Below are 27,797 nucleotides of genomic sequence, written 5' to 3'. Positions count from 1 at the left end.
ACGTGCACTCATCTCGGCCAAGGCGACTATGGTGAAGGCCCAACTCCATCATTCGGAGGTGCATGAGGTGGATTATTCAAACCACCATCAGATGGAGACTACACAAAGGAGAAAAGATTGCATGTGAGATAAGATTATTTGGATAGCTAATCTAGAAAGGTAGATGCCATACAAGCAAAGCACAAGCGAAAGTAAAAAACTTTCATACTCACAGGAGTAGCTATAGCTGCAGGACGTGGAGGCAGAGGTGGAACCAACAGCCCAGGTGGTAGAGAGAAGCCCACACGTTGCCCAAGTCCTTGTAGGAACTCCATAATGTCTGTCAGCCTCTGCGCCTAGGCCTGCCGCTCGGCCCGCTCAGCCTCCAGCTGGGCCGCCATCCTCTGCTGCCCGGCCTCCAGCTCCTGACGTTGCCTCATTTCTTATTCCAGCTGGGCCTACAATATTTCACTCCAATGTTTTAGTAATGCAAAGCTAATTAAGGTGTGTAAAGATCAATGTATGACGAGTAAAATAGGAATAACCTCGAGTGCGTCGACCCGGTGCTGTGCAGCGGTCGACCGTGTGCGAATGGCCAGGCTCTCGCTCGTGGTCCGTGCTCGGATCTAGGAGAGAGAGGGAGTAGAGGCCGTGTCGATGACACCATCGCTAAGCCAGAACCGCCCATACTTCTTGCCTTGCCCTGCCCTCATGACGGCCTCTCCATCGAAGTCCTATATGCTCGGATCATGGTCTGACCCATGGAGCGACCTCGCCACCTCAGTGTACTTACTGATGCGGGAGTGGACGCTTAGGTTCATGTATGCCTCAGGCGGGTCCTCCAGGTTAAAGGAGACATTGGACGTCGCCTTGCCCTTGTGGGCCATACACCATGCCTAGAAGTCCAAGCAAGCCTGGCCACTATGTGACGTCGACTGGGAGAAAGATAGCACGATGATTAGAAATCAGGCAGAACTGAGCATCACAATAGATAAATGAATTCGCGTAGCCATGCTTGTTTGTATCCAGCGAGGCTACGACTGCCTTGATGGTGTGCTGGACCTTGCATCTGCAAACGACGGTCCTAGGCATCCCTGTGCATCTTGAGGTACTCCTCCGTGAACCACCTGTCCACCATCATCGCCCAGCACTCGGGATACGCTTGGCACCACTAGGGAATCATCTACACATCATCAAGTATTGGACATATAAGAAGATCAAATTAAACCAACTTAATCTCAAAACAAATCAATATTGATGTTCTTCATTTACCTCAAGGTACTGCTCCTGGGTCAGCTGCATCTCTCTTGTGTCTTTCTTGGTTTTCCTCTCTCCAAGCTTCGACCCGTAGTAGGTTACGATGGCCTGGATGTGCACCTCGTGATGCATGTCGGAGACGAGTTTTTTACAGGCTTTGGTAGTCACCTGCTCTACCCTGGCCTCAAATCTCTCCTCGCACCTGTAATAAGTTTGCATAAAAAAGTGATATATCCATTCATTATTTCAAGAAAAGTCTGCAATGTTGTGCGAGGGAGACTTACCCAAAGCTCTGCCTTCACCTGCACCGCCTTGTTGGGGTACTCCACATCGGTGGCGATGGCGTAGTGGTCAAATGAGTAGGCCAGCTTCGTCTTCGATGCATACGTGACAATGCCGGGGAAGTGTTGCCTGCATAGAAGACCCAGGATGCCGTTGACTAGCTGTGCGTTACCACCTGACACAACCACCCAGTTCCTACATAAGTGATTAAGAAAAATTATTAGTTTTTTTCATCATATCATATGAAGTAGTGGTGATAACATATAAAGTTACTTACTTTTGCCCTTCGGGGTGAATCACTGGGCGTTGGTGAGGAAACAGAACATGTGGAAGGCTCACGGGACCTCGCAAGTAGACACTCGAAGAGGAGTCGGAGGAGGCAGAACCCATGCCTGCCGCCTCCAACTCATTGTCCTCGTGTGGCCCCTCCTCCTCGTCCATCTGCCGAACTAGCTCATCGTCCGACTCATCCACGAGCGCCACCTCCTCCTCCGGCTTCTCCTCACATGGCGTGGGAGGAGACGGCCCCCTACTATGTCTGGCAGTCCTCCTCCTCCTCCTGTCCGATCCCTTCGCCGCCCCCTCCACCTCCTCCTACAGCCAGCGTGGTCTTTGGTATATCGAGTTCACAGACCTATGACGGTCGCCCCCCATCTTTGTTCAATCACCTGCAACAAAAAAGAAAAACAAGACGTAATTAGAAATAGGTGAAAAAATGAACAAAACATAATTACAAAAAACATAGTAATACATGTATTAGAAATATTTGCAAAAATGAACAAAACATAATTACAAAAAGCATAGTATCACATGTATTAGAAATAATCTTCATGATTGAGATTAGCTGGATCATAGGTCTCGTCATCACTATCAACATTGTCCAACTCATCAACACTATCCGAAGGAGGAATGTTGTCTTCATTGTCATTGCCTAAACGTAATCGCTCAAGCATTTGTATGTCCCTCAGATTTTGCACCTCGTCTCCAGTGTCCTCGTCATCATCCCTTTCATTGTCTACTTTCATTCCTATCTCTTCGGTTAAGTCTATGTCAAACCTTCCTTGTAGTCCCTCTTCTTGATAGAACTCTCCATCATATGTGTTTGGGTTGAAGTTATAATCTTCATCGTTTGGGATAGGTAGTTTACCGTGTGGCAATACCTTGTGCACAATAGACCAACCCTTAAGATGCTCGGCGTATTTGCACGCGTATGACGTATAATAAACCTGGATGGCCTATTGAGCCACAATGTAGACATCTTTTCCTGGATAGACAGAATCCTATCGAATCTTGACTAGCCCAAGCTTAGGGGTCTGTCTCGTTACTCTAGGAAAAACCAGTGGCATTTGAATATGACAAGAGTAAGAGGTTTGGAACCATAGAATGATAGTTCATAGATTTCTTCAATTCTTCCATAATAGTCGAGTCCATCAGTGTCGGACATAACAACTCCGTTGTTTGTGGTTTTTTGATTAGACCGACTCTGCTCATAGCTTACTGTGTGAAAACGATATCCATTCACGTCATAACCGGTAAATGACTTGACCCTAACGACATAGCCGTTTGCAACCTGTCTCAGCTCACCACTTATAGACGCATCAGTTTGGGCTTTCTGTTTGAACCAACAAATGAAATCGGTGCTCCCTGGTCCCGCACCCCATGAAAGAAGGGTATCATTTTCTTGCGGGGTAGGTTGCCTTGATCCATGCCAGGATTGACGAAGAAATTCCCTGTATCAATGAGAAACAAGGGGGTTGGACGAAGAAACAAGGACATACGGCAAAATAAAACAAGTTCGTTCAGAACTTACCCAATGAACGGTTGCACCTCGACAAGGTTGGTCAACACATATAGCATGATACTACGCCACTCTTCATTTTTCAATTGCTTAGTGGTCGATGCACTTGCGCTTCCGAGTTGCCCTTGGAAAAGGCTAAGGTTCGATTCATTTTTGCCAGCATTGTAACGAGGGGGTAGATTATAAACGCTAGGAAGTTTCTCAGTGTAGTATTTCTCTGTGAAGTTTGACACCTCCTCTAGAATGTATGCCTCTGCAATGGAAGCCTCAATTTTGGCTTTATTTCTATATTTTTTGTGAAGAGTCTTCAGACATCTCTCGATTGGATAGCACCAACGGTTCTGCACGCCCCCCCCTATCCGTGCCTCATATGGGAGGTGCATAATCAAATGCTACATCAGCAAGAAGAAGCCAGGTGGAAAGATCTTCTCTAACTTACAAAGCAACATGGGTGCCGCTTTTTCCAAGTCATCAATGACGGTCCGAGAGATCTCCTTGGCACAAAGTTGGCAGAATAAGTAGCTCAACTCTGTCAGCACTTGCCAGACATGCTCCGAGACATAGCCTTGAACCATCGCTGGAAGAAGCCGCTCAATTCATATGTGGTAGTCATGACTCTTCATCCCGTTTACTCATAGAGTGCCTAAGTTCACTCCCCTCTTTAGATTCGCTGCATACCCATCAGGGAACATTAGCGTCTTGATCCATTCAAGTACTTCCCTCCTTTGGTCCTTTTTCAAGACGAAATCGGCCTTAGGCCTTCTCTAGGTCTTACCACGACTAGGAGGCTGCATCTCTTGATTTGGTCTATCGCATAATGTTCCCAGGTCCACTCTAGCCTTAGGGTTGTCCTTAGACTTTTCAGTGTCCATGAGTGTTGCCAAAGTTCCTCGACGACATTCTTTTCAGTGTGCATTACATCAATGTTATGTGGCAGAAGAAGGTCATCGAAATAGGGGAGCCTCGTCATGCCCGAGATATAAGTCCACATATGTTGCTCACCATATCCCACAAAACCACCTTCATTAGGCACGAGAGCATCTATCTGAGCATGAACCTCGACACCAGTCATCATCCGCGGTGCAGGGTTTGTCACTTTGACACCTTTTGTAAAGTTCTTGATGTCTTGTCTGAATGGATGGTCAAGAGGTAGGAATTGACGATGTCTGTCGAACGACGAATACTTGCTACCCTTCTACAACCAAATGAACCTCACACCTTCCTTGCATATTGGGCATGGGAACTTCTCGTGAACACACCAGGCACAGAATATCCCATACGCCAGGAAGTTATGCAGGGAGTAGTGGTACCAAACGTGCATTTGAAGGTTGTCTTTGTAGCTCGATTGTATGTCCATACCCCTTTGTCCCAAGCACGGACCAATTCATTAAACACGGGCTCCATGAACACACCCATATTACTCCCTGGGTGTCCAAGAATTATCAACGACAAGAATATGTTATGTCGTTGAAAGAAGACACCAGGGGGAGATTAAGGGGGATAACAAAGATGGGCCAACATGTGTATGGGGCAGCCATCATTCCATAAGGATTGAACCCATCTGTTGCCAGCACGGCACGTACATTACGAGCCTCGTCTGCTTTGTCATGATGTTTGTCATTAAAGCAGATCCACGCTTCACCATCAGATGGATGTACCATCTTGTCAGGATTGTATCATTTGCCATTTTTATGCCATGTCATCTGTTTCGTGGATTCCTCGGTCATATATAGCCGTTGGATCCTCGGTAGGAACGAAAGGTACCGTAGGATTTTTACGGGGATTATAAGTTGCCTCTTCTAGCCATCATTAGAGTCTACCTCCAGGTACCTAGAGGATTTACACTTTGGACAGAACTTTGCATGCTCGTGTTCTTTCCTAAACAGGATGCACCCCTTCGGATAAGCATGTATCTGCTCATACAGCATCTTAAGTGCTCGAAGGAGTTTCTGTGGCTCGTACATGCTCTTTGGCAGAATGTGGCCCTCCGGAAGCAGGGTGCCAATCACGGCCAACATCTTATCGAAGCCAAGTCGACTCAAGTTTAACTCGAACTTCAACCCCATTAAGCGTCCAATGGCATCCAGTTGAGACACCGTTGACCGATCGTGAAGGGGTTTCTGTGTCGAGTCCATCATGTCGTAGAACGCCTGTGCGGCTGCCTCCATCTCCTCCTTCTCACGTCCCTCATCGAACTGTTCTTGGTGAAAGTCATCTAACATGTCTGGTACCCCGGCATCAGCATCAAAAGCCTCCACCTGTGGTCTCACCACCTCCTCTCTCATACGATGGGCTTCACCATGGTGGACCCACCGGGTGTAGTCCGGCGTAAATCCATTCTTCACAAGATGTTTGCCCATTTCCACCTTGTTTACCCTCCTCCTGTTTCTATATTTGCTGCAGGGATACAAAACTAGGCAATGTCCTTTAGCAGCCTTGCCAAATGCACTGTTCAACAAAGCATCAGTCTTGTTCATCCATTCCGTGGTGTAATCACTCTGACTTCTCCAGCCCGTGTACATCCACTGACGGTCATCCATCCTCTAACATATGTATCAGCGAGTAATGTAACCATCAATTGCATCTACATGGGTGTTCCTACTATCTAATAGGTGAGGATAGGTCCTAATCCCACCCGCGGATACGTAGATGAGGTTAGTTTCCATGCTCTACTCCTATCCGAGACAGAATTTCGGCAGCACCTCCCCGCTGTTCTCCAGATACACGTCCTGCCAAAGAAGAGTGCGTATCCGGAGAACAACAGGAAGGTGATGCCGAAACTCTGTCTCGGACAGGAGCAGACCATGGAAACTAACCCATCTACGCATCCGCGGACTGTCCAAAAAATGTGGACAATCCTAAACAGATACGGTCATAGATATGCAAAGATTTGCATACCTCCAACCGTATCTCTTTTGAACAGGAGACGCCTAACTAGGTTACGTGATCTACGACCATGATACGGAAAGAGGGGTTATACCTAGGGTGGCGGCGGAGTTAGGCTAGCGGGGCCATGGCGGGTCAGTGCAGTGGCGAGGCGGCGCGGTGCAGGCAGACCAGCACGGCGACGGGAACTCCAACTCGGCTCCGACGGGCTCTTCTCTACAAAAATGGAACAAAATACTATCATTTAAAAAAAATCGGCAGAACCTCCCCTGCACGGTGAGGTTTCCAAAACCTGCAAAAAACAGCGGCACGATGGCCGACAAGCACATATGTCTTAAGAGAAGCCATGTAATTTGGATATCAATCCATACAGAAGAATATATTCAAGTAGTACCACTACTTCTACTACTACTTCCACTATTGCTACTACTACTACCACTAGTTCTACTACTACTACCACCACTATTGCTATAACTACTAGCACTAGTTCTACTACTACTACTACCACTACTTCTACTACTACTACCACTAATTCTACTACTACTACTGCCACTAGTTGTACTACTACTACCACTACTTCTAATACTACTACTGCCACTAGCACTACTAGTACAACTAATACTACTACAACTATCACTACCACGACAACAACAAGAGAGAAGGCATACCTGACGAATGCCAGGGGTAGGGGCGGGTGGCGTCGGGGTCGGGCGGCGTCGGGGTTGGAGTTGGGGTCGTCGGAGTCGGGAACAAGGCCGGGGGTAGGGCAGGCCTGGGGGTAGGGCCGGCCTGGGGCGGCTGGGGGCAGGGCGCGGGCAGCGGGGGCGGCGCTGGCGCGCGGGCGCGCGGGCGGAGATGTCCTGGTTTGTAAGCATCGTACATGACAACATGCACGAAATCTTCTAAAAATTTTATCGTAGCCTCCACATATGATATCACGACATCTCAACAAGTTTCATGATTTTCGGACTTCGTTTGCTTTTTAAAGAATTTAAAAATACTTCGCACGCAAGTTCGCGGTCATGTTTCGTGAATAAGATGTCTGAAATTTCGGGTCCGTTCCTGGATACGGCCTCACACTACACTCAGTAACATGACTATCATTTTTTGAATCATTAAATTCCATTATTCGTACCATGTGCAATTCAAAATTATATTTTTTTGAAAAAATTCAAGTAAATGAAATAAAGTAACTAAATATATCAAAAAGCCATAAAAAATCCTCAAATTCTAACTAGGAGTTCCTATTACTTTAAAAGGGCTGCACAAAAAATTTGGAGGCCAAAAATAAAAAAAAAAGCTTTACCGAGTGTCGGGACATAGCACTCGACAAAGGGGGTCTTTGCCGAGTGCCACGAATAAGGCACTCGGCAAAGAGAGTTTTGAATTTTTTTAAAAAAATTTGTCTTTGCCGAGTGGGGCACTCGGCAAAGACATTTAAAAAAATTAAATCTTTGCCGAGTGCCGTGCCAGGGGCACTCGGCAAAGTATTTTTCAAAAAAAAAATCTTTGCCGAGTGCTGTGCCAGGGGCACTCGGCAAAGTATTTTTCAAAAAAAAAAAATTGCCGAGTGCCAGATCTGGGACACTCGGCAAAGAAATTTTTTAAAAAAATTAAATCTTTGCCGAGTACCAAATCTGAGACACTCGGCAAAGAAATTTAAAAATAAAATAAAATATTTGCCGAGTGCCTAACAGCCAGCACTCGGTAAAGAAGGACGTGGCCGAACACCGTTACGCGAGTCATCCTATGTCGAGTGCCGCGCTTTTGCCGAGAGTCTAGCACTCGGCAAAAAAGTCCTTTGTCGAGTGTATTTTTTTGCCGAGTGCCCGATTTTTGATACTCGGTAAAGAATTTTGCACTCGGCAAAGTCTCTGTTTCCAGTAGTGCATCAAGCAAAGTACACAGCAATGTGAGTACTGGTTTCTTTTCTCCTCATGTTTACACAACAATGAAAGGAACAAAAAAAATCATACCAAGAACTCTCTTGCAGCTGCAACTATATATAACGCATGCCTGGATGGTGTACTAAAAGCAAGATGTTTCGAAAATGCAGTTGAATTGTATCAAAGAATGAAGAAGGAACGCTGCAGAGCTAACACTAAGACGTACACCCTAATGATCAACGTATCATTTTTCCTTGGTCAGGTGCTCTCAAGTGTCTGTCAGTGTCATTCTGAGAAACCAGTTTGTAGAAGCTTGATATTTTTTTTGGCTACACAGAAAATGGAGATGCGAGGATAGGTTTACTGATTATACCTTGATGGCCTGAATGTTGGTTTGTGGACCTTCGTCACCCACTCCAGCTTCAGCGAGTCATCCACTAAAAACAAAAAAGATTAGAAGATTAAAAGAAACCTCTACTCAAACCAAACAGAATCAGAAGATCAAAAGAAACACTGAAAACATTTTAACTCGGCTTTATAGCAGGGAGGGAGAGGCGGCGGCGTGGGCGACCGTGGGGCGAGGACGACGACACGGGTGCAAACAGCGATGTTAACGTCGCATGTGTGACGATGTGTGCCACGAGGGCCTTCTCAGCGTTCGTGTCGGATGGTGGGCCCTCATGCCAAGGTCCTTGTGGTGGTGGGAGAGCCAGGGTGGCCGACGGTGTTGGCCGGCTCCCCAACGTCCAGCCGGTTGTACCTGGAGTTGGCGTTGGTGGTGGCCGACGAGCTCTCGGATGCAGGTCGATGCCCTAGGACTGTGCGTAGGACCGCTGCGAGGTGAGGTGCGACGCGGATGCCCTAATGGGGCTAGACGCGCATGGGACCACCCGCTGGTCGCTCCTATTGTACCACATCGGCTCGAAGCCGCCGCCGGTGTGCAGCGTCGCCGGGTGGCTCAATGCGGAAGCCCAGCACGCTGTCTTCCAGTGAGCTATAGTGGTGGTTGGTGCTCTTCTGGTTGGTGCGCAATGGCGAGGTCCTGAGCTAGCGCGGCGCCCTTAGAGTCATCTCTTCCTAGATTAACGGATATAGAGCCCTTGCTTCCGATGCCGCTGTGTTTTGCCTGCTGGCCTCCTAGCCTCGGAGCTTGGTGTCATATTCCTTGTAGGGCGGGTACTTGGGCAGGCTCGCCTGATCACATGCCAATGGCTTGGTCCTCGCTGTCTAGGCCATCGTGCCCCGTGCCGATGGCTCGATGGCAAGCAGCGTGTCCAGGAGCGCTAGGGCAGTGGGGGGGGGGGGGGAAAGTCCTTGAACATCTCCGCGATCTTGCTGCGGCTTGAAGAGCGTCACGTCGGGTAGATTCACCTTCGCCTAGTAGTCCTCGGACAGCGAGCCACAAAGCTTGAAGATCCTGTGTAGTTGCTCGATCTCGGTCTAGCCGGGCATGATCGACTTGCCCACGAGCAATTCGGCAAGGATGCAGCTGGTGTTCCTTAGGTCCACGGCGATGCGGTACTCGGTGGGGCCGAGGAGGAGCTCCAGCGGGCTATACCAGAGCGTGACGACATGGCTGGTCATGGGTTGCGTCTTGCCGGGGTTGAAGAAGGTGGCGACTGGTGAGCCCAAAGTCGGCAATCTGGAGCACGCCGTTGTCGCCAATGAGGACTTGAGGAGGTTTGAGCCCTTGATGTCCCGGTGCAGGACTCCATGCGTGTGGCAGTGGTGTAGGCCCTTGAGGATCTAGTGCATGAAGCACTTGACCTGTGGCTTCGTGAAGCGCTGCCCGGATAGAGCGGCGAGGCCGACGAGGTCATGCTCCATGTACTCGAAGACAAGGTAGAGGTGTTAGTTTAATCTTCACCAATTGGCCCAACGACCAATTGGGCCCTTAGATCTGTGCCCTGATCGGAGGCGTCCAACCGCTCCATGGTTGGTGGGCTCCCATCGCACAACACCATAAAAGGGAGGTGGGGCCGGGGCATAAGGTACGAGGTTGATCTGAGCCGCCGTGACCCGCCTACAGAGAAACCCTAACCCGATCTAGAGGAAGCGGTGCTACCAGCGATGAGAAGACCCACTGCCTCGTCGTCGCCGAGATAGCACCGCCTCTGCACCACCACCTTCAACATTTCGGACTTCGCAGCATCACCGACATCGCTATGGACGGCTCTAGCTCCATAGCCAAACCCTCTGATGACCGATGACGTCTCACCTCTCTCCCTTCCCTCTCTGTCTCTCTAGTTCTACATGTACTAGGATGCACTACATCTTTTATCCTGAATAGAACTATTCTACCGGCTAGATCTATGCTCTAAATGATCCTATATGACTAACAATGGTATCAGAGCCGGTCTAAGTATAGATCTAGTCTTTGAGGTAGAAAGCAAGAAGCTTTTAGAAGGAGGTGATTCGGATGAACCCTAGGAATCCCCATGAATACGTAACCCTAACCCTAACCGACAAGAGGACGGCGTGAAGAGAGGGACCTACCTGGACCTCGCCGCTATCACCACCGCCACCGCGCGAGATGTTCACTGAGATCTCGCCGTGCCGCCGTGCAGTCTCCAACGTGCGAGCTCAGGATCCAAGGCGCAACCACAAGGCCACTCGACAGTGGCACACTCAGCCAAGGGCGAGTGTGCATGCCGGCAAGGGGCCCCGCAGCCGTGCTGTCATCTTTCTTCTCTCCGGCCGCCACGCGCTGCCATCGCGCCATCGTCTTTTCTGTCACTGTGGCGTTGAGGAGAGAGAAGGGGAGGGAGGAAATGATATTAGGGTTCGGGGAGAGGCCGACGCCGTGGGGTTTTGTTCCGCTGAGATCAACGCCCCACCGTCAGATTCGAGATCAACGACCAGCGCTCGCTTGGCCGGCAGCTGGCCCAAGCGGAGCGGTGCGAGGCACGTGCTGTGGGCCGAATTCTCGTCCCAGACCCAGGTTGCGGCCTAGGCGCGGGGGAGGGCGGCGTGCACGATCAGCGTGGGCCAATTTCGCTGAGTGGGCCGCGCGCTGCTACGGTTAGGCTGGACCACGTGCTGTTTTTCCATAGGCTGGGCCAAATGAACAGTTGCTAATGTTTTAAGTTTTTATTTATTTTCAGAAGCAATTTTGACAATTTTTAGAAGCAAATTTTGATGAATTTTGTCAAGTTTTGAATCTCTGTCAAAATTTGAACCAACAGGATAATTTTTTCAGAAAGTAGATGAGTAAAGTAAAATACTTCTGAAAAGTAAATAAAGAATTTTTCATGTTTCTTTAAATTCGAACCAATAGGAGAATTTAATTTGAAGAGCAGTTATATTTAGTAAATTATGATTATGTTGATCCTCTAATTAAATTGGAACCAACGGAAAAAATTAATTAGAGGAGTAGTCCATTTTTTGTTTAAGTAAGATTATGGTATTGTCATTTTCTGACCAACGTTGATGATGATAATATTATAACGAATTTAAGTTTGAAGTTTAAATCTCCGGGGAAATTTACACCAACGTGGTGAATTTTTCAGAGAGTTGATAATGACCAAGAAATGCTCCTGAACTAAAAGAATATATTTCATTATTAAGTTTCCGCTGCAATGATGTTGATTATCTTCTAATTAAATTTGAACCATTGGAAGAATTTAATTTTGAAGAGTAGTTATATGGATTTCAAGTTAATTTATGAGTTTTATGTATTAATTCTATTTTTTGCCCAACGGTGATATAGAATTGATGTAGAAGCATATTGTATGTTTTATTTTAATCGACAAGATCACTCGGCTATATGCCAATGGGATGCAGTGCTAGGGTATGTGAATGAAAAGGCTTGAGTCAAGCCAGTTCAGAACATTTTTTGTTAGTTTGCTAATTTTCTGATTAAATTGGAACCAACGAGAAAATTTAATTAGAAAATGAAGTATAAATGAATGTTTTAGTCGTCATGACTAAGTTTTCGTATAGATGTATCCCGCATGGGAAGAAATTTTGACATAGTAATTATGCTAATCTATCCAGCATAGCGGAAGAAGTTTTATGATGACTCATATATTTTTGTATCCCGCATAGCGAGAGAATTTTGGGTAGCTCTTATGCTATCCTAGTATCGACCATGGCACAATAAAAATACATCATCATGGTCAATACTAACCAAAGGATAAGAAAAAGATACAAGCGTGACTTGTAAAAGTATTGCTAATGAAAGACCTTGTTGAGTTCTTAAAGTGAATTAAAGAAAGTGTACTCCTAAACAGATCAAGAAATAACTTTGTTTACATGACACAATCATGTGAATGAAGTAAGTCATAAGTGTCTTCTCGTTTACAAGCTTTCTGAATAGTTATCGAAATTATGGCAGTAAAGTTCATGCCATATTTTGAGGGAGAGAATATTAAGATCAATTAAGAAAATACTCTTCGTTAAGAGTGAGATAAAGATCAATTAAGAAAGATACTCTTCATTAAGAATGAGATAAAGACCGTTGGAGGAGTACAATGGTTACAACAATGATACCCCTAAGCAGAGAAATAGCTAAATTCCTAGAGCTTTTAAAGTCCCGATAGAAAAATAGCGTAGTCAGTCTCAAAGATGTTAAGGTGGTGCTTAAAGCGCCATTTGAGAGTTTAATGGATTAAACCCAAAATAAGATATTTAAAGATACACTATTTTTAGAAAAGATAGGAAGATCTGGGGGAGCATGGTATGTAGAGGTTTGTAGAGATCTAAGACTTAAAGAGAAGCGGGACTACATGCCCACTTCAGTCATTCAAAAACAACGAATCTTTCAATACCTGTTGATGTTGTATGACTTATACAGCACCTGTTGTTAGCTTTTTGAAGAAGATGAATAATGCAAACAAGAATCTTGTCATACAGGAGGCTATAGAATCAATTGCGTCTTGGCAATGAAGAGCAACAACAGCCCCATATGAAAGTGTCTGTAGATGAGGCCCCAGAAGGTCTTAAAAAATTAGTAAATCAGTTTTTCCAATGACTATGAAGCCTATGTTAGTAAAGAAATTCAAATAAAGGATGATTCCATCTCATTTAAAAAAGCCATGAGAAGCATTTATTCGTTTAAATGGCAAGAAGCTATAAAAGTTGAAATAAATTAGGTAAATACCAACGATGTTTGGGACTTAGAAGTAATTCCCAATAGAGCCAAAACAGTAGGTTGTTAATGAGTCTACAAGACAAAATATGACTCCAAAAAAAATGTAGAAAGATATAAAGTTGAAATGAATTCGATGAGTACCAATGATGTTTGGGACTTAGAAGTAATTCCTAATGGAGTCAAAATAGTAGGCTGTTAATGGGTCTATAAAATAAAATATGACTCCAAAAGGAATGTAGAAAGATATAAAACACGACTTGTGGCAATATGCTTTAAGCAAAGAGAATAAATAGATTACAATGAGAGTTTTTTCTCTAGTCTTATGTAAGGGTTCTTTTAGAATCATAATGGTGTTAATGGCTTATTACGATTTAGAGTTACATCAGATGGATGTAAAGACGACATTCCTCAATGGGGATTTATATAAAAATGATTACATGGCACAACCCAAAAGGTTTTGTCGTGAAAGAAAAGAATATATGAGACGTCGCCTATAGAAATCCATTTATGGGTTAAATATAAGTCTCTAGACAGTAGTATTTGAAGTTGATGAAAACAATAAGAAAGTTTGGGCTTCAAAGAAAATAAGAAGGACAATAGCGTTTATCCAAAGTTCAAGAATGGAAAATTCATTTTCCACATCCTGTGAAGATGACATTCTACTCACTAGTAGTGATGTTAATCTATCATTGGAGAAGAAGTTTTGTCCTCAAGTTTCAATGTGAATGATCTTGGTGAAGCATTATTGGTTCTAGGAATTGAAATTCACCGAGATAGAAGAAAATAGGGTATTAGGACTATCGCAAAGGCATACTTAGAAAAGATTCTAAATAAGTAAAGTATGCATGCGAGTAAACCTACGCCTGCTCCTATAGTCAAGGGTAATAGATAAGGAAATTTTCAGTGTTCTAGGAACCAATATGAGATCAATCAAATGAACATAGTTCTATATGCTTCAGCTGTTGGAAGCTTGATGAGTGTACAAGTACAAGTAATAACTTACCCTGACATAGTTTATGTATCCGAGATATTTTGGCACAGGTCCAGTCCAGATATAGATCACTGGAATGGAGTTAAGAATGTCTTTGCAATTATGCAAAGTATCATAGGCCTCATGCTGAGTAAGAAAGAACAAGTACTCTTAAATAGTTGAGGGTACAAAAGTTAAGTCTTGGCGAGATGTGTAGTGAAATCCACAGCAGTTGCTAACACTCGCAGTTGGAGTATTATTATAAAAAAACTCCAAAGAAACAATTGTGGTGTTATCAGTGATGCATACTATAGTATAGCTTGACATGAGGCTTAAGGAACAGGCAAAAGGAGGTTAAGGAAATTTATACCCGGATTTAACAATGGTAGACAACAGCAATAACCATTTAAAGTAAGTTAACTCCTAAGACAACAGGTCAAGTGTGCTGCCTAACACATTGACACTAAGTTATATATTGTAGAGAAAATCTAGAATCATTTTGAAAGCATTGAGCACATAAGTACCAAGTAAGTACTTGTGGATCCGCTTACCAAAGGCTAACCACCCAATGCGTTCAGAGAACATGTAGTCGACATGGGTTTATGGGAAAGCCTATGATTTCTGAATACTAAGGGCCTAGTTGAGTATCTGTTTCAAAACAGAGATGTGCGTTGTAGCTGTTTAATCTAATGGCAACAGACCATGATGATGAGGCACGCTCTATGCACTGATCTGTGATAGAATGGGAACAAGATAAAGTAAGTAAGTTAAGTTTAAGGAATAAGATAAGGTCAAGGGGGAGAATGTTAGTTTGATCTTAATCAATTGGGCTCTTGGATCCATGCCTTGATCGGGGGTGCCCAATCGCTCCATGGTTAGTGGCCCTCCGTCACACAACACCATAAAAAAGAAGGTGGGGGCCGGGGCACAAGGTACGAGGTTAACCTGAGCCTCCGCGACCCGCCTACAGAGAAACCCTAACCCAATCTAGAGGGAGCGGTGCTGCCAGCGACAGGAAGACCCACTGCCTCATTATCGCCGAGATAGCACCACCTTCACCATTTTGGACTTCACAGCATCACCGACATCGCTATGGACGGCTCCAGCTCCACCACCAAACCCTCTGATGACCGGTGACGTCTCACCTCTCTCCCTTCCCTCTCTGTCTCTCTAGTTCTACATGTACTAGGATGCACTACATCTTTTATCCCAAATAGAACCATTCTACCAGCTAGATCTATGCTCATAATGATCCTATATGACTAACAAGAGGCTACGCGAGAGGCGCAAGGTGACGATGCCTTCCAGCTTATCACGTTGGGGTGGCCAAGCCATCGGAGGATGTGGATCTCCCGTAGTCCCGCGCCATGAACCGCACGCTCTCCGGGTCCATGTCGACGAAGCACACCCACTTCAGTGCCACGATCTTACCGCTCTACAGGTCCCACGCCTTGTACATGTTGTTGTACGTGCCCTACCCGATCTTGTCAAGCCACTCGAACGTGTCGGCACAGCGGGATAGCCACCCTCGCGATCTCTTTAGTGACAGACGTCAGCCAGGAGGGCCATCCGACGATGATGTGCTCGCCGGAGAACCCCTGCGGCACGCTGGAGATCACCTGCTGTGCCTGCGCGCCGCCGCCACAGTCCGCGGCCGCGCTGCTGTTGTTCTCGCCGATGTCCACCATGGCGCCCCGGCGGGGCTGTAGGACTTGTTGAGGGACGTGATGACCACCACGGGAGGCACAGTCTTCTCCACGACCTCTTTGGCCAGAGCGGGCGCGACGCTGCCGCCGTTGGCCTTGGCGTTGGACTCCATCCGGGAGATGACGGCATGCACGACGACAACGTCCTCCTCCTTGGTGGTGAGCGTGATGAGCTGCTTGAGGGACTAGCTTGACGCCTTCTGCAGGTGCGCCTCCTTGGCGGTGAGCGTGATGAGCTGCTTGAGGGACTAGCTTGACGCCTTCTGCAGGTACGCCACGGGGTGTGGGGCGGCAGACGGTGACTCCACGACGCCCTCCTTGGAGCAGAGGCCGCCCAACGCCGATGAATGGTGGCCGTTGCGAGCGTTCCCGCCAAATCGATGCCGGCGATGCACGGAGGAATGAAAACGCGCTAGGTTGGACGGCGGGGTTCGATGCCAATTCACAAGTCATGACACGTTGGGAACAAGGATGTGGTGGCGCAGGCGGTCAGCACGGCAAGATGATGAGGGACTGTGGTAGAGCTGCGACTGGCGATGGACGAGGGACCGAGGGCGTCGAGGGCGTGGGTCAAGGCGCGATCGCGTAACTGGCGGCGCGCGGTGATCGTGGGGCTAATGCCGTGGAACTGCTCCTCCGTTTTTAGGGTGATTGATTTTTTTCCCGTGGAACCGCTCATCCGGTTGTTACGTGATTGATGATTGGACTTGTCTTGCTGTCCATGGATTTCCTTGCATGTTGCGCGGGGGAGCAGGAGGGGAAGAGAGCGTGAGGGACGCACGGTTTGTTCCCTTCCTTTTGAAATCAAGGGAGCGAGGTTGGTGTCGCACCTGGGGATGCATGCGAGCGAGCGGCTTTGGTGTCGCACTATGGATGAAATAGTTATGAATGTTTATATAGGGAGAGTATATTCAGTAGCCAGTTACAAAATAAGTTATTCTGTAGCCACCTTCATTTACGATAATTTTATATACTAATTTACGATAATGTCAATATATATTTACGATAGTTGGGTTATTATAACATATGAGGATATTTAATATAACGTTATAGTAAACTATTTAGTAAGGAGTTACTATAATCTCGTAAATTAACATAGTAATTATCGTAACGCAAAGTGGTTACATAATAAGTTATATTATAGCCGGCTGCAGGTAGTATATATATATATATATATATATATATATATATATATATATATATATATATTAAAAAAATTAAAGACGCGGTCGAAATCTGGAAATGTGGAAAGCGCAAAAAGGCCCGCACGCGCCTGCGTCTGTGTGGGCGGGCACTGGGCAGCGTCACCAAAGCGAGTCCCACGGCCCCTCCCTTCCCCGGTCCCGACTCCCGAGCGCCGCGCCGGTAAACTCTGTCTCAGCGCACGCCCCCAATCTTAATTCCCCCGAAACCCTAGCCGTTCCTTGGCCCTGTCCCGGTCGCGCCGCTCCCCTCTCCTCTCTAAGGTTCCGGCGGAAGCCGTCCTCTGTGCGTCGGCGGCGCTGGAGATGGCCTCCTCATCGGCGTCTTCGAGGCACCAGGTCACCATCACCCTCGGCCGCAGCGGTCAGGTGAGCCGTCCTGCCTCGGTCAAACCGTGCTTATAAGGCCAGCGTGTTCTCATTCTCCGTTGCGGATTTGCCTACGGCATCGTTCAGGGTTTGAATGTTGATTGATTAGCATCAGAGCAGATTCTCCCGCAAGGGAGATCAGGGCCGATGATCTGGTAGAGGTCTTTATAGCATTGGTTAACCTTAGTTTGGGTCTAGAGTGCGGGGTATCAGGTACTATATGGTGGGATCCTATACGATTTGGCGTGTCAAAAGTTGGTTGCATGGAGTTGGATTTGGTTGTTGACTGCAGGGGGTACAATCTTGCTGTGTACCTCAAATCAAGGGATGATGGTGTGATTTTGTGAAGGTGGCTTAATCTATGTGTGTCTGCCCACTTGGTAGCTTTGAGTTTCTACCTAGTGTGGTTGGGGTGGGGGGTCGAGCTAACACGAAAAGTACCTGTATGGGTGTTCCAATGTTGTGGTATATAGTAGAGAAATCTCTGGATCTCCTGCAGTGATATTATTTGTTTTTCTACTCAAGATACATAAGAGGGACTGGAAATGGTTGTGAATTGTAACGAGGGCATGGCAAAGTTAAATGTGGAGGGGCAGAATCTGTTGATGCAGATTAGGTTTATTCTTTTATGTTGCTAAATATGTGTATACGAGATAAGTAGCACTTGAATTACTGTAAAGTAGAATTTTTGTGACATTGGGAGAAACAATAGAAGCTTGTACAGTGAATGTTCTCTTGCAAGTTTTGTTTAGGGCACACCCTTTGTAGTAGTGTTTACTTGTACCTGCTGGTCATATCGAAGATTACCAATCATTTGTATGCACAATTGCACATTCTTCATTCAGATCTTTTATGCTGTTATTTGTAATGTCTAAAGAACATATATGCACACCATATCAGTACTTATTAGTATGATTTAATTATTAGCAGTGAAGCCACTCACGCTTATTATGCATGTTTTTTCTTCAATTTTCTCTATAGTGATTTGTTTGGAAACTATCTTGGACTTGATAAAGTATACAAGATTGGTTTTAAGGTTTTAAGGATACATGTTTTTTGCATCTTAATCTTTCCCAAACCTTGATGAATTCTGATATCACCTTCTTTACAAGATTACTTTAATTTTATTCTCCTTAGGTTGTCAAAAGGAGGGCTATGTCTGATTATATTGACGACGATGAAGTGCCATCGTCAGGGAAAAAGCGATCTGTGAGGGATAGGTTAGGAAGTAATGTGTCTGATTCTGATTTTTATGAAAGCCAGCAGAGAAACAAAAGGTATCTTTCTTGGTTCTGCTATTTCCATCCTTTGTATAGGCTTCAAAGTTTTGAACTACATTGTAATATACTCCCTCCGTCCCAAAATAAGTGTTGCTATGGTATTCGTGCTACTCAGTTTGTAAAAAATATTAGCAATATTTGTATCTTCAAATAAGTTTATTATGAAAATAGATTCAATGATCTATCTAATGATACTAATTATGTACTGTAAATATTAATATTTTTTTGTATATATTTGGTGAAAGTTAAAAGCATTTGACTCCTTGAAAAGCGAGAATGACACTTATTTTGGGACGGAGGGAGTACAAAGGATCTAATATACAAAGGATTCTTTCCACATCATTAGGGACAGAGTTTGTTCCTTCGTGGTAATTCGCTCCCAGTTGTGAGCCATGGCTTCAGCTTCATTACAATGTTTCAATCACGCCAAACTAAATGCTTTTCATAGTTTATACATTAGTGTCAACTCCATCACTCTGCCATGTAGCCTATGTATTAGGGTTACCTCTATGGCACTATTACTAACAATAACTATTTTACAATTGATTTCTGATGCACATATTTGTGATAACCTTAAGCAGATGTGTATTAATTTATGGTATCATCTTTACTTCTCTTGTTTATAACTTAGCAAATTCTTAGCTTATCTATATATATGGAATAAAGGGGATATTCAAAGTTGTACGAATTACCGGGGAATTAAGTTGATGAGCTATACTATGAAGCTATGGGAGAGAGTTATCGAGCATCGCTTGAGAGCAATAACGCGGGTCTCTATGAACCAATTTGGTTTCATGCCCGGAAGGTCAACCATGGAAGCCATTTTCTTAGTAAGACAAGTTATGGAGCGGTATAGGGAGAAGAAGAAGGACCTACACATGGTTTTTATTGACTTGGAGAAGGCTTATGATAAAATACCAAGGAATGTTATGTGGTGGGCTTTGGACAAACATAAAGTCCCAACGAAGTACGTCGGACTCATTAAGGACATGTACAACAATGTTGTGACTAGAGTTCGAACAAGTGATGGAGACACGGATGACTTTTCGATTAGGATAGGACTACATCAAGGGTCAGCTTTGAGCCCTTATTTGTTTGCTTTAGTGATGGATGAGGTCACAAGGGACATACAAGGGGACATCCCTTGGTGTATGCTTTTCGCGGACGATGTAGTGCTAGTTGATGAAAGCCGGACAGGAGTGAATCAGAAACTGGAGTTATGGCGGGAGACTTTGGAGTCCAAAGGTTTTAGACTCAGTAGAACTAAAACTGAGTATATGAGATGTGACTTCGGCAATACTACTCGGGAGGAGGAAGATGTTAGTTTGGAAGGTCAAGTAGTGCCTAGGAAGGATACCTTTCGATATTTAGGATCAATGCTATAGAGGGACGGGGATATTGATGAAGATGTTAGTCATAGAATCAAAGCAGGGTGGATGAAGTGGCGGCAAGCGTCTGGTGTCCTATGTGACAAAAGGGTACCACAGAAGCTAAAAGGCAAGTTTTATAGGACGGCGATTAGACCTGCTATGTTGTATGGTGCAGAATGTTGGCCTACGAAAAGACGACATGTTCAACAGCTAAGTGTCGCGGAAATGCGTATGTTGCGTTGGATTTGCGGTCATACAAGAAGGGATCGAGTTCGGAACGATGATATACGTGAGAGATTAGGGGTAGCGCCAATTGAAGAAAAGCTTGTCCAACACCGGTTGAGATGGTTTGGACATGTGCAACGGAGACCTCCAGATGCACCGGTGCGTAGTGGAATCCTAAGTCAGGATAGTAACGTGAAGAGAGGCAGAGGAAGACCGAAGTTGACTTGGGTAGAGGCAATAAAAGGAGACTTGAAAGGATGGAATATACCCAAAGACTTAGCCTTAGATAGGAGTGCTTGGAAGACAGCTATTCACGTGCCTGAACCTTGATTGCTTCTGATGGGTTTCAACTCTAGCCTACCCCAACTTGTTTGGGACTTAAAGGCTTTGTTGTTGTATCTATATATATGGACATGCACACCAATGTTGTCCTTCTATTCAATTGTGTGCTGCACTGCATGCTCCCTGATTTTAGTTTATCTTATATATTTGTGAAGCACTTGCCTTTGAGATCATAGGATGTGTGGTTCCATTTACTGTGTTCATTTTGTTACATTCTGTCACTACAAACAGGTCACTCCTTGCCTTTTTCTTCTGTAAAATGTAATTGGTTTCCCTGTGGTTCCACTCTCACTTTGCAGGCGAGCGACAGAAAGTAGTAGCTCACATGGAGATGATGGTTCAGGTGATGATAAACCTTAACTTCTTGTCAATTCACTAGGGCTTGAATTGAAGATATCTGGCACTACTTACTCTGTTGCATTGGTGTGCAAAATATTTGAAGATCGTCTGGTTGGCAAGGATGATCTGAGACTGAAACTCATGAGGAAAGGCTTGTTACAGAGGAGCAATGGTGGTGCAGAGCAGAATGGAATGGATCTCCGTGAAAAGCTTTCCCGAAATCATAAGTTACCAAGATATGATTCTAGAGGCCATGCTGCAGAATCAAGGGCTAGTTATGAGATGAGAGATGAGCCCCCAGAGTTAAGGTCCAGATATTCTTCGAGGGAGGATGTCCTAGGGTCAAGGCACTCTTCTGTTGTAAGTCGAGTTCCTTATGCAAGAAGTGTGGATGATTTGTTAAAGTTGGACTCTTCAAGAAAATCTTACCCAAAATGGACAGACGATGGTTTGAGGCACAGATCACCTGAAAGGATTTTAAGTGTTCGGAGTGATGTGTCTCCACCGATAGCTTATGATCAGATTAGGCCCATGCCACCCCTTAGATCTGCCGGTTCCTCAAGACCTCAAAGTTTCATTACAAGAGATGCTCCTGACACGTCAAGGAGTCAACCATATGCTGGCAAATCCACCATTTCTGTTGATACAGTACAGAGAACTAATGGAATCACTCCATCTAGTGCAGCTCTGCCTAAGGCCCCTGTTATGGTTTGTATCTGTACTTCCTCTCATAGACCCTAATTCACTGATGCTTCTGAGGAAACATAAGGGAATTTTGGAGCAAAATTCCTTTCTTTTGTGCACAGCATTTTCAAATTCTTTCTGAAATCACATCTGCCTGTTTTTAATGCTATTATTTGGGTTGGTCCCAGGTGTATATTTGCTCATTTGTGTGGTTATTTGCTGGTAGTATGAACAAACTTCTTAGAATTTAGAACACCATCAACTTTCTGAAGTTAACATTGTTCAGGCATGAATATTCGTTGATACATCTGATATAACTTATTGAAACACTTTGAAGAGGATGCAACCTTTTAACATTTGTTAAGTTTGCTCATGGTTATCTAGGCATCTAGGTTCCACATCCGAATTATTAATAACAACTTCTGTAGTCTTGGAATTTTACTAGTTAGATATGGTTATGCATTCCCATACTGATGTTCATACAATCATACTTGAAGCTTAATGACATTGCTCTGCAACTTTGCAGGCTGAAGCCCCGCTTACAGTTACTGGATTGCTGAATTCGTTGGGTCTTGAGAAGTATCTTGTCCTCTTTCAGGCTGAGGAGGTAATCTTTCACTACTTCTTTATTTGTTTCATTCTGTTTAAATATTTTTTCTTTGTAAATATCATGCATTACATTTTCTTTCTTGTACCTTTGCATGGAATTATGAACTTGTGTTCCCTAGAAGAGATCATTGTTTTCTGAAAGCTTGTTAATTTGTTGGCGCTTTGCGATTTTTTCTTTGCCTTCTACAATTATTCTTGCATGGTATCTATTCACTGATTTGGCTTCATGTTTTCTGCTATATTCATATGGGATATTCTAAGACTTACCAATGATTTTGTAAAGTTTATGCCAGATCCAGACATTCTCAGCCCATTCAAGCATATATTTGAATTTATGAGATTATATATTCATTCATGTTTAAAGCAATAAGGAATAACTTATGGAGTGATTATTATGACAATAGTACCTTTTTTTTCATACTATTTACTTGTTTGCAGGTGGATATGGCTGCATTGAGGCAAATGGGGGAGAGCGACCTCAAAGACATGGGGGGTACCAATGGTAGGTTGGAAGTTTACTGAATTTTTGTTTAACACTATGGTAGCATATTAGCATCCCTGCGGAAAAAACAAATACAATCTTAGGATGATAGTCCCCTCGCCCCTCTTTTTTTCAAAAGGACACTTGTGCATCTGCTAAATTTCTCAAGTCAACAGATTCGTAGATGATGAACGTATTAGAATGTGGACTTGCCAAATTGTGTGCAAAGATGTGACCATATGTGCAGAAAACTTTAGAGTTTATGTGGTTTTTGGGCTACCCAGTACTATTTCTGCTAGTAATTAAATTGAATTAAATATTATGAGTAAGAGATTCTAGCTGAAGTTCACCTGACGCATGAATTTGACAGGCCACTTTGTTCATGTTTTTGTCAAAAAGTTGAATCATAATATTTCTATTAGCAAAGTAAATCATTAGCTCTTTTTTTTTCTTTTGCTTTCAGTAGAAATGGAGCTCAGAACTCATCTTAAATACGGGTTACTATGTTGCATGCTTTTGTTGTTCCAAGCATACGCCTGTCATATACATCCATCACGAGAATATATATGGCTAAAAATGTAGGCAGAAGACAACTATTCTTAAGTCTCTTCCTAAACAAGAGGCCTTAATACCTCTTCTAGCAAGTTCATCTAATAATAAACATTAATGTGTTGAAGCACAACCTAGGTTAATACTCCCTCTCAGTTCCAAATTATAAGACGTTTTGTTCTTTGTAGATACATTACTTTAACTATATATCCACACATAGTGTATATCTAAGTGCATAGCAAAAGCTATGTATGTATAGAAAAGCCAAAACGTCATAATTTGGAATGGAGGGAGTAAGTCTCAACTCTCTAGATTGGAAAAAAAGATGCAACCTGGGTCTATACTTTTAGCCACTGTTCCAACTACTGTCGGGAAGAGTGGCTGCATTAGAATTTTTTTTCTGAAAATTGTCACCCATGATGTTATTAACTCAAGCTGCATCGTATCTTCCCAAAGTAAAATAGGTCCTTGTTCTTGTTGTGTACATCTACCAAGTGCATCTCAGTAATGAATCTATCAGCAGGCCTTTGTGTCCTAGTCACCACTATTCTCCAGTTGATTGGTTTTCTTGCCTTAAAGCAGGAAACATGATTCAGCAAGCACCAACATTCTTCAGGTGCAAACGTGTTTGACACAGACCACTGTTTTATACAATGAAAAAACAATGTTTTGTATAGTGTTTCTGTTTTCTATGCTAGTGTGCCTTGTGCATCTCCAGTTGATTCTTTTCTAACCTTACCTCTAGACATTCAACAATTTCTCAAAAAATCCTTTTTGCTGAGCGAATTGTTTGTATTACCTTTCATATATTTGAACATGATTGTAAAGGATGCTTTTTTTTTTGTTTTACTCAGGGCCCGAGGAAGAAGATTCTCCTTGCGGTTGGCCCTCAGTCGAAACAACGGCAAAGATGAGCAACATGGTGTGGGACTACGAACATTTGTTGGCAACTGAAAATATTGGTGTAAGAACGCTAGATAGCAGATATTGTATATCCAATTATTATCCATAGTGGCTGTCTTAATCCACCCTTTTGTTGCCGATGGCGTTGTTTCGTGCCGTAGTTGACACGTGTAAAGTCTATTCTGGCCTTGTTTAGGTGGAGATTTTTTTTGGAAAAAGGTATTGTAGCACTTTCGTTGTTATTTGATAATTAGTGTTCAATCATAGTCTAATTAGGCTTAAAAGATTTGTCTTGTGAATTTTGTCTAAACTGTGTAATTAGTTTTATTTTTTTATTTATATTTAATGTTTAATGCATGCGTCCAAAGATAAGATTCGATGTGACGGGAAATCTTAAAAAAATTTGCAAAATTTTGGGAACTAAACACTACCTCGGTCAGCTGTTAATCCCAGGTTCAATCATTCACGGTCTGCCTGCCCACTGTTATTATGGTTTCGAAATGGGTGGATTCGCCGTACGCGTGGTTTACTCACTGACGATTGGTTTGGGAATGGAGGCTCCGTTCAATTCTTTTTTTGTGTCACAAGGCGCCGATACTTTTCAAAAGGCACGTACTACGTGGCGAGAAGATAACGACTGGCAGACGGCAGAGAGATAATTCGTCTTTTTTAGCTTGTTTATTTTCAGTTAGAAAAATATTTTTCTCTCATAATAAATTAATCGGAACAGTGTTCCGGTTTGTTTTTTTTAGCAAAACGAATGAGGCCAGAATGTGCTTTGAGGAGAGGAGCGTGCTGTGCGACGAGGCGCAGATCCGACTGGCGCACGCCGAGAATTCAAGCCGTGCAACATTTTTTCAGCGTGGCTAGCGTCTGTACGGACCCAATCCGGGCCCCTTCACGTCGGAGACGGTGGCTGGCTCCAGTGTCTGGCGCCCCGGCGGCGGCGGTCGTGCCTGCGTTTGCCTGGCGACAACGGCGGTGCTTGCGCGCTGGCGGCGTTTGTAGCCGGCTCCAGTGCTCAGCGCACCTGGTGGTGGATGCGTCCGGGCTGAACCTGAGAAGCGGCAACGGCGATAGCCCTTGGCCTCCCGCCCGCCGGCGCATGCCTATGGTAAATCTGGAGGCGCCGCGCGGCCACGAACTACGCGACTCGGACCTCTGCACCCGCTCTCGAGGCAGGCAGCCCGCGCTGCCTCCTGCGCCACGGCCCCGCGCGTCCTCCGCGCCAACAGTCGGTGACTGGCGGTCTCGCGCGGCTCCGAGCCCGCACGCCGCGATGGCCTCTGCGCGCGCGGCCGGCTCCCGCGCGGCCAGGCGCCTGCAGCCCTGCTGCCTAGTCCGGCGGCCGGACCCTGCCGCGGCAGACGGCCCCGCGTGGCCCCTATGCTCGGCCCCGCGACGGCTCCTCGCTGGGCCAGGAGACGGGATCCGCGGCCGATGGGCCCGCCCACAGCCGGCGAGACAGCACCGGGGGCTCCCGTGGCCCCAAGCAGCATGCCCGGAGGCAAGAGACGCGACCGACGGGAAAGCCGTTCGTGCATTGGATAAGTTTGTGCAGAAATGCACGAACACCCTTGATGTTGGCCACAAGGTGGTACATTAGTTGCTACTATAGGACTGAGTTCTAACTCAGTGACTATTCTCAACGTGCGTACCCAATATCATAAATTAAAACATATGGTCTATATCTTTTCACAAAGATCACTAACATTAATTCGTATTTCTATTAGCCATACACAAGATAGTACCAAGTTACTACTGTGGGATCTACACTAAGTCCATAACTTAGTGACTATCTCAACGTGCTTACCCAATTCGTTTGCGGATTAACTAAGATCACATCAACTTTTTGATGATTACCTTAAAATGTGTTTACACAAAATTGCATACACTATTTGGCATCTACTTACATATAAATGATGTCCATATTATTAGAGGTCTACATCTTTATGATGACTACCTCCAAAGTGTTAGCATAAATATGAGGTTCACACTATTAACACTACAAGACTCATCTTGTTTTCAAATTTATTTTGCATTAATTAATACAACATCACCATAGCAATTTTAAATTTATCCTTAGCGTAAAATCAGAAAATCTATGGTTTGAACCTTGATGGAATAATAGCCAGAAAAGAGTTTGATCTCTCGCTTTTGATGGTCACCATTATCTAACATGATCAATAGATGTAGAGTTAAATTTGTCGTTCTATGGATTCATATCAATACTCGATGCTCCTCATAAGAGAGCATCTCCTATTCTGATAAATTTAATTATGATGTTTTATTTAAATAAAGCACCATGTACATCTAGATCACAAGATATGTGTATCATCTCAGAGGATATAAGTCGATGCACTATATGGCTAGCTCTCACGGAGTGATATAAACAACATAAGACAATAATTTTGCCCAAATGCCAACTATGATTAGCCACAATTTTATATCTAGGACTTTATGTTCACTTGAGAATACAATTATGTTGTTCCCAAGTATCCTCTATATTGCGTTTTGCGATTTTCGCAACTTACTATATATATTCTAGATTAATTCTTACATTACTTCAGGTCTATGTGTATAATAAACTCTTATGGAGGAATCATCATTAGCTAGGGCTAGACAAAATACTCGCGGCTTGCCAACTCGCTCAACTCGTGGTCGGCTCATCTCGGCTCGACTCGGCTCGTTTTAACCTTTTCACGAGTTGAGCTAGAAGTCTAGTTCGCTATTTTAACGAGCCAGCTCGAGCCAGCTTGCGAGCTGCTCACGAGCTAAAACGAGCTGAGGACTATTAGCCCACGACCATGAATCCAGAAGATGATGATGCTGACCTAGAAGTGTACACATATTCTATTGGTATGTAATTCTTATTTTGAGCTATTTCATATGAATTTTAATTTTATAATTATTATGGTACTTAAATGTTGATTTTATGAATTATTTTCTAGGGAGAAGATGACGATGTTGTCATTGAATATGTGGACTTTTCTAAGTTTATGGTAGCAAGTAACTAGTTTGGCAAGCAACTAGTTAGTATGATGTAACTATATAATTATGGATGGACCACCTATGTTGCATGATTGATACTTTTGATGAACCTAATATGTATTAATCATGTATGGTTGCATAATGGTGGACATCACCTTCTAGAATTAATATAGCATAAACATTATAAACATGTGTATCCTATTTTTTTCATAGTAGCTCATGAGCTAAACGAGCCAGCTCGAGCTCGGTAACGAGCCGAGCCGAGCCGAGCTACTCCTCTAGCTCGTAATATTAACGAGCCGAGCCGAGCTGACTCGTTAGCCTAACGAGCTGGCTCGAGCTAGACCAAGCCGACCCGAGCTGGCTCGATATCCAGCCCTATCATTAGCATCATAGCGATGCTCTATCATCTGAAGTACATTGAATTTTCATAATCATAACAAGTTCGATGTCATATAATAATGCCATTTAAAGAACTTTAATGGTAAGATTTAACGCAAAAAGAAGTAGCAGCCCCGTGCATTCCTTAGGGTCAAGGCATTTTCCAAATATGATAAAACCATATTTTGTCTCAATTGTGTATGTTACAGCCACACA

General features: G+C 44.4%; 1 protein-coding gene and 1 pseudogene across 1 annotated transcript; one reads left to right on the top strand and one right to left on the bottom strand.

Moving 5' to 3' along the window:
* Positions 1-1,420: 1,420 nt before the first annotated feature.
* On the bottom strand, positions 1,421-16,535 carry LOC136491943 (uncharacterized; annotated as a pseudogene).
* A 612-nt stretch (positions 16,536-17,147) lies between these two features.
* On the top strand, positions 17,148-24,493 carry LOC136493093 (uncharacterized). Its single transcript, XM_066489137.1, has 7 exons — positions 17,148-17,427; positions 18,565-18,704; positions 20,944-20,987; positions 21,087-21,691; positions 22,194-22,274; positions 22,715-22,778; positions 24,161-24,493. Exons 1-7 carry the CDS (start codon positions 17,365-17,367, stop codon positions 24,316-24,318), a joined length of 1,155 nt encoding a protein of 384 aa, XP_066345234.1. The 5' UTR covers positions 17,148-17,364; the 3' UTR covers positions 24,319-24,493.
* The last annotated feature ends 3,304 nt before the right edge of the window (positions 24,494-27,797 follow it).

This window comes from Miscanthus floridulus, chromosome 11, assembly GCF_019320115.1.
Source record: "Miscanthus floridulus cultivar M001 chromosome 11, ASM1932011v1, whole genome shotgun sequence".
NCBI classification, from domain to species: Eukaryota; Viridiplantae; Streptophyta; class Magnoliopsida; order Poales; family Poaceae; genus Miscanthus; species Miscanthus floridulus.
This window is presented reverse-complemented; position numbering and strand designations above follow the sequence as displayed.

Excerpts from the sequence above, each read along its gene's own strand:
- LOC136493093 (XM_066489137.1), top strand. The coding sequence starts at position 17,365 with ATGGCCTCCTCATCGGCGTCTTCGAGGCACCAGGTCACCATCACCCTC. Across the intron at positions 17,428-18,564 it reads CCCTCGGCCGCAGCGGTCAG|GTTGTCAAAAGGAGGGCTAT; the intron begins GTGAGCCGTCCT and ends TATTCTCCTTAG. Across the intron at positions 22,275-22,714 it reads TCCTCTTTCAGGCTGAGGAG|GTGGATATGGCTGCATTGAG; the intron begins GTAATCTTTCAC and ends ACTTGTTTGCAG.